Source organism: Colobus angolensis, unplaced genomic scaffold (assembly GCF_000951035.1).
Source record: "Colobus angolensis palliatus isolate OR3802 unplaced genomic scaffold, Cang.pa_1.0 Scaffold29, whole genome shotgun sequence".
In the NCBI taxonomy this organism is placed as follows: domain Eukaryota; kingdom Metazoa; phylum Chordata; class Mammalia; order Primates; family Cercopithecidae; genus Colobus; species Colobus angolensis.
The window spans coordinates 5,478,679-5,486,302 of record NW_012116154.1 but is presented as its reverse complement, the minus strand read 5'-3'; the positions used below and the strand labels follow the sequence as shown (position 1 = coordinate 5,486,302).

Sequence of the window (7,624 nt, the reverse complement as noted above, 5' to 3'; positions counted from 1 at the left end):
TGGTGGCGGGCGCCTGTAGTCCCAGCTACTCGGGAGGCTGAGGCAGGAGAATGGTGTGAACCCGGGAGGCGGAGCTTGCAGTGAGCCGAGATCGCTGCCCCTGCACTCCAGTCTGGGCGACAGAGCGAGATGCTGTCTCAAAAAAAACAAAGAAAAGAAAAATACAGTTATTCGTAAACTGTGTAAAAATGCTGCTGGCCAGTTTCCCAAGGCATGATGTTCACTTAGGCAAAGGTCATTGATAAGAACGGTGGATATGTATCTAAGTTCTGATGCTATTAGGGGTTCTTTGTGTTTTTCTCTTTCGCAAACCTCAGGTCAAATCTGATTAGCTTGTTATTAGCCCATGATGTGATTGAAAAAAATATGAGACATGGTAAAAGCTCTGCCCTTTTCTTGTTCATTTGTGCTTGCTTTGTTATTAGCATTCGTTGTAGTTCTGGGCAGGACTCATTTGAAGATGCTTGTCCATTTTATGAGAATTAGCTGAGATAAAGTTGAAAATACAATGCAAATAGCCACTTTCTTAGTTGAGCTCAGGGCTCCATGGCTAACCCCATGGACTGTGGAGTCTCACCGTTGTTTTGGGTGCCAAGCAAGGCAAGTCACATACGATTCAAACTTTCTGCCACATGTACAGGGTGAAGATGCAAGTGTCAATTCACATGTCAGTGAAGCCTTGAAAGGTTCTCATATTTTCAAGTTTAAAATCTGAATAGAAATGCTGAAGTTTTCTCTCTGCACTCCATTACGTTACTTTATATACTCTCTAGGGTGTAAGAAACTTATTTAGAAATTAATGTTCTTGGTACCAAGTAGATGCCCTTTTGCTTGTTCATTTGTTGGTTCTTCTAGTCATTCAGAATTGCTGTTGCAGGTGCTGTTGGAGATGATATTAGCAGAGGCTTGTAGGAAGGCAGGAGCATTAGTGGGGAATAGGACCATGTGATCCATGGACATAACTGAAGGACTGAGAAGAGAGCCTAACACACACCCAAAGTGTAGAGAAGGCTTTGTGAAATAAAGGCTAGGCCAGGCGTGGTGGCTCAAGCCTGTAATCCCAGCACTTTGGGAGGCCGAGACGGGCAGATCACGAGGTCAGGAGATCGAGACCATCCTGGCTAACACGGTGAAACCCCATCTCTACTAGAATACAAAAAACTAGCCGGGCGAGGTGGCGGGCGCCTGTAGTCCCAGCTACTCAGGAGGCTGAGGCAGGAGAATGGTGTGAACCCGGGAGGCGGAGCTTGCAGTGAGCTGAGATCCGGCCACTGCACTCCAGCCTGGGCGACAGAGCAAGACTCTGTCTCAAAAAATAAAAAATAAAAAAAAAATAAAGGCTAATATGGAGCTCAAAGCCAGCATTTCGCTCGCAGAATCAAACTCTCATACTATAAATCACTTCATGTTATTGTCCATGTATCCATCTCAAGTGGGCGTGACAGCATTAGGCTTGGTGATTCAGAGTGGCTGACTTCCTGTATTCTAATCTTACTTCTGCACCCATAAACTGGGTGGCCTCAGGCAATTGAGTCTGTTTTCTTATCTGTTAAATGGAAATAATTACAGTATTTATCCAATAGAGTTGCTGGAAAGACTAAATGAGGTAGCACTGGACCTGAAACTTAGTAAGCATTTATAGCCATAAAAACATTGTCATTCAAGAAAATTTTACTAGAGGCAGATTATATGCTAATTTCATTTCACGTCTTAGGTAAAAAGAAACAGGATACCTAGATGAGTATCTTCAGCTTTCAAAGATGAGATTCTGGTCATCTTTGAGGAACATTTTAAAAACGACATGTATAACTTAATGGCTCCTATTATTTGGACAAATTCCAGAATGAAAATGAGAAGACTGAACAGCCTGTACCACAGTCCAGCTCTATATAGTATTTGGACTGAGTTTCCTTGGGGAGTTTTTGCATGGAATCATTGTTCAGCACTTTACACATTTGACTCTTTCCCAAAATCTTTTATAGCCATCTGAGAACAGGCTTCTGGCCAGTCATTCGGATGCCTGACAAGAGAAAGAGATTTATAACCAAATTCTGTAATTGGGACTTCCAGTTTTTCCCCAAGGAGAGAATTGGACTTACTCTATATTCTAAAAAGCCATGGTTGAAATACGAATTAGTTCTTAAGTTATTTTTGGCTTGCATACCATTTTTGCAAACACAAATTGTCATTACTCTGTTCATTTTATAAAAGAATAATTTGTAGCATAGGTATGTACCTCAATCAGTGATTTTGTTGTTGGAAACAGAACAGTAAATCGCACTGGCCATGATGCTAACAGCATGATAGATTTTCTGTTCTTGGAACACCACTGTCACTGTATCTCATAGCGAAGGATTATCTGCTGTAGGAGCATTCTCTTGACTACTTATAACATTTGCTAGGTGAAATAATTCTCCAGGTTAAGGCCTTTTCTAAAGAGATGAGGTCAGCACCAACTGCATTTGCCAGAGAAGACATATGCATTTACTGCCAGCGTCATAAACACAAAACTACAGTCTGCGAGGAAACCCTTTGATCAGCATCTAATGAATTCACTGGTAATGTCTCGGGAGAAGAGGCATGTGAAGGAATAATTGTATAAGCATGCCATGAGATTGTGTTTTCTGTTGTATGTTCCATAGAATATGAGGAAACTTCAAAACATGTTGTGGAAAAATGGAATTAAAAAGTAAAAAACATATATACACATGAGCTTTATTTCTCAATATACACTTTATCAAGTTCAAGACACTTTTGTAAGCAATGTTAACAGCCATTGAGTCCATCTCCAAAGAACTGAGGGTCCTGGGAATTTAACCATGTTTATGCAGTCTTTTTTACATTATTAACTGAAGAAAAAATGGTGCTTTTTAAAGATGTTTTAAAAGTGAGAAGCAAAAAGAAGTCAGGAGTCAAATTAGGCCTGTAAGGTGGATGCCTCATGATTTCCCATGGAAACTCTTGCAGAATTGCTCCTGTTTGATGAGAGGAGTGAGCAGGAACATTGTCATGGTGGAGAAGGACTCTGGTGAAGCTTTCCCAGGCCTTTTTCTGCTAAAGCTTTGGCTAACTTTCTCAGAACATTCTCTTGATAAACAGATGTTATCATTCTTTGGCTCTCCAGAAAGTCAACAAACAAAATGTCTATTTTGTTTGCTACCATTTGCCCTTGACCAATCCACTTTTGCTTTGACTGGACCACTTCTGCCCTTGGTAGCCATTGCTTGAATTTGGCTTGATCTTTAGGATTGTGCTAGTAAAACCATGTTTCATCACCTGTTACAGTTCTTTGAGGAAATGCTTCAGGATCTTGATCCCACCAGTTAAAAATTTCCCTTGAAAGCTCTGCTCTCACTGGCAGCTGATCTGGGAGCAATGGTTTTGGTACCATCTAGTAAAAAGTTTGCTCAGTGTTAATTTTTCAGCCAGGATTGTGTAAGTTGAACCAGCAGAGATGTCTGTGATATTGGCTATTGGTTTGTTTTATTAATTGTTGGTCGTATTCAGTGAGGGCATGAACAAGAGGAATATTTTCCTCAAAAAATTATCTGGATAGTCTGCTGCTGTAGGCTGCCTCTTCAATGTTGTCTCATCCCTTCTTCTTCTTTTTTTTTCTTTTCTTTTTTCTTGAGACTCAGTCTTGTTCTGTTGCCCCGGCTGGAGTGCAGTGGTGCGATCTCAGCTCACCGCAACCTCTGCCTCCTGGGCTCAAGCGATTCTCTTGCCTCAGCCTCCCAAGTAGCTGGGATTACAGGTACACACTATCATGCCCAGCTAATTTTTATACTTTTAGTAGAGATGGGGTTTCACCATGTTGGCCAGGCTGGTGTCAAACTCCTAACCTCAAGTAATCTACCTGCCTTGACCTCCCAAAGTGCTGGGATTATAGGCATGAACCACTGCACCTGGCCTCGTCCTTTCTTAAAATGAGTTATCCTTTTGTAAACTGCTGATTTCTTTGGGCATTGTGCCTATAAACTTTTTGTAAAACATCAGTGATTTCACCATTCTTCCACCCAAACTTCACCATAAGTTTGATGTTTCTTCCTGCTTCAATTTTAACAGGATTCATGTTTCTCTGATAGGGGATCTTTTCAAACTGATGTCTTCTCCTTCTTAGAGCCTCAACCTAGATCCTGTTCAGACATGCTACAACAAGTTAGTACAAGTTTATTTGTTGCAAAAAAAAAAAAAAAAAGGAAATCCATGCAGGGTTTTTAAATAATATGCATTTTTCATGAACTTTTTGAAGATGCCTTGTATACTTAAGCTGTTTCACATGGAAAAGCTTCCATGACCAAATGCAATAAGGCAGCATCTCAAACATTTTGTTCTAAGGATTTCGTTTCACTCTTCAAAGTTGTTAAGGATCCGAAAGACCATCAGTTTATTTGGGTTATATCTACTAATACGTACTCTGTTAGAAATTAAAACTCAGATATTGTAAAGATATTAATTTATTAAAAAATGAAAGTAATAAACATCTACATGTTAACACAGATATTTTGTGAATAACTATGTCTTCCAAAAAATATTTAGTAATAAGAGTTTTACATTTTTTTCCCATCTCCTTAATGTCTGTATTCATAGAAGATAACTGGATTCTCATAGCTGATTCTCTATTCATTCTGTTGTGATGGATCATTTTAATTGAGCATATGAAGAAAATTTGGCCTCACACTGCTACATAGTAGGAAAATGGAGAACTATATCCACAGCCTTTTTAGAAAATTGTGGCTCTTTTTCTTTAATGCTACAACTCGACAAGTGGTAGTTTTTTAAAGGTTAGCTGTAATTGAAATCTGAAACCATATCAAAGTATTTTTTGCACTTTGTTATATTAAAATCCATTGATCTGTTGCGCTTTTTTTTTTAGACAGAGTTTTCTTTGTTGCCCAGGCTGGAGTGCAATGGCAAAATCTTGGCTCACGGCAACCTCCGCCTCCCTGGTTCAAGCGATTCTCCTGCCTCAGCCTCTCAAGTAGCTGGGATTACAGGCATGCACCACATACCTGGCTGTTTTATATTTTTAGTAGAGACGGGGTTTCACCATGTTGGCCGGGTTAGTCTCAAACTCCTGACCTCAGATAATCCACCCACCTCAGCCTCCCAAAGTGCTGGGATTATAGGCATGAGCCACTGCGCCTGGCTTGTCTAGCACTTTAATAAATATTTTCAGCAGCTATGATTCTGTACCATCATGCATCGACAATTTGGAAAATATTGGTTCACTGAGTTATGTATACTGCACTCGGAGAACTGCTCTCCTAGGGGAACACTGTATTTTCTATTTTCCTCTTGAGTTGTACATTAGTGCATTAAAAACTCTGAAGATTCCTATAGCAAGATAGGCTGTTTAACCTTGTTTACACTAACTTTCCCCAAACGTATGACACCGTAGGTTATATTTTCTCCTAACACCCATGAGCATCCCTCAGAATGTGTGAACACAGTGGCATAAGGTCCTGGGTTAAAATGTAGTGTGGCCTTTGAGTCCATAGTAAGTAAACGAATGTATCCAGTCTGGAAACTGATGGTTGCATGAGTGACCCTGACTAGATCTTTACCTCATCACATCCCAAAGAAATCAGGAGTCTGCCCAGATTCAGACCTAGCAACATTCTCAAGTCTAAGAAAATCATCTCGGGATTCTTCTTCTCTCCGGTTCTTCAGCCTTGCCTCTTCTAAAAAATCTCTACTCAGAAGAAAACCTGATCTGCCCCTCATACTGATTGTCACTTTAGATCATTCATAAGAGTAATTGCATTTTCATCCTTTTCTTTATCCATGGAGGAAAAAGCTCTGCTTCCTTTAGAGGGACTTTCCAGCACTGAGGAGCAGGTAGAAGAAGTGTTGGGCTGGGGCTTCTGACATTAAATGGTGCTGTTTTACATCAGTCAAAGGAAAGAGGGGATTTTGAGTGGGAAATGGTGGGGGTTTTTGAGATGCTAATAGGTGGAGAAATGCAGGCTGGTGTGTGGTCGAGGGCCGAGGGCAGTGGGCAGAGTGTGTGCCGGACCCAGGTCAAGTCAGAGACAGTGTACATGGAAGTATTTTTGGTGTAAGTGCCTTTTTTTTTTTTTTTTAGAGTCTCACTCTGTTACCCAAGCTGGAGTGCAGTGGAACAATCTCGGCTTGCTGCAGCCTCTGCCTCCCAGGTTCAAACAATTCTCGTGCCTCAGCCTCCTGAGTAGCTAGGATTACAGGCACCTACCACCACACCAGGCTAATTTTTGTATTTTTTGTAGAGATGGGGTTTCACCATGTTGGCCAGGCGGCTCTCAAACTCCTGACCTCAGGTGATCCACCTATCTTGGCCTCCCAGAGTGCTGGGATTACAGGTGTGAGCCACTGCACCTGGCCTAACATTGATATCTGTTGATGAGAAGAAGCCAGGTGTTGGGGTGATAGCTTATAGCACATGAATTGAATAAAACAATCTTTAAGACGATGTTTGCAACATAATAGGCAGTGAATACATGTTAATGGAAGGTGGATTTGTGATTCAGAACCTCTAGACTACCTGGCTGAGTCTTTTAAAATGTAAGTAATATCGTAAGTGATATTACTTGTCCCAGATCAGTTGTTTAAAACTGATCTGGTTCAGTACACTATGGTGATGATAGCATCTATTTCTTCCCATAAGAGTTATTTCTTGGGGAAGTCACTTATACTGAATTTGGCTATCTTTTAAAAATTTATTGAAACATATGTTAAATAATACAATGAGGTTTAATGCTCTCAGAGTAGCACTGTGTCATCTTCTATCATGGGGGCCTTTGTTGGCTTTAGGAGGCTTATGTTTCATAATAGTTTCCCAGTGGATTCTTTGTTACTTGTAATGAGTGTGACAGTTATGCTGTGACCAGGTTTTATATGGAATACAATTTTGAGAAATCTCTTTCTAGGCAGAGGAGCTTATTTGAACCTCTTATTACATTTGGGTTTCAGGCTTTTGAGTTCTGAAATAATAGCCCTTTGAAAGTAGCTATTGCTGTGACTTCATTAAATTCTAATGCCTCTGGTTTCCTCCCCCAGGTTTCTGCATATGAAGTGTGTAAAATAGATTGCTTGATCTAAAACAGAAAAACAGTGGTAACTGTTTTGCTGAGTTCCCAGACGCCTCCCAAGATGGAACCAATAACATTCACGGCAAGGAAACATCCACTTCCTAATGAGGTCTCGGTGGACTTTGGCCTGCAGCTGGTGGGCTCCCTGCCTGTGCATTCCCTGACCACCATGCCCATGCTGCCCTGGGTTGTGGCCGAGGTGCGAAGACTCAGCAGGCAGTCCTCCAGAAAGGAACCTGTAACCAAGCAAGTCCGACTTTGCGTTTCTCCCTCTGGACTGAGATGTGAACCTGAGCCAGGGAGAAGTCAACAGTGGGATCCCCTGATCTGTTCCAGCATCTTTGAGTGCAAGCCTCAGCATGTTCACAAACTGATTCACAACAGTCATGACCCAAGTTACTTTGCTTGTCTGATTAAGGAAGACACCGTCCATCGGCAGAGTATCTGCCATGTGTTCAAAGCCGACGATCAAACAAAAGTGAGTGAGATGGAGATCCAGAAGACTAAGGTGTGGCTGGCTGGTTTTTAATTGTATGGGGGTCAGGAAATGTATT

At 41.2% G+C, this 7,624-nt stretch overlaps 1 protein-coding gene across 3 annotated transcripts in view; it reads left to right on the top strand.

The window, feature by feature from the left end:
* Positions 1-7,624, top strand: part of TBC1D1 (TBC1 (tre-2/USP6, BUB2, cdc16) domain family, member 1) — a 249,133-nt gene that overhangs the window by 12,801 nt on the left and 228,708 nt on the right. For all 3 annotated transcript variants that reach the window (XM_011949126.1, XM_011949127.1, XM_011949125.1), the window contains exon 2: positions 7,039-7,548. In XM_011949126.1, coding sequence (XP_011804516.1) covers positions 7,132-7,548 — 417 coding nt within the window. In that variant the 5' untranslated portion in view covers positions 7,039-7,131. The remainder of the gene's footprint in view (positions 1-7,038; positions 7,549-7,624) is intronic.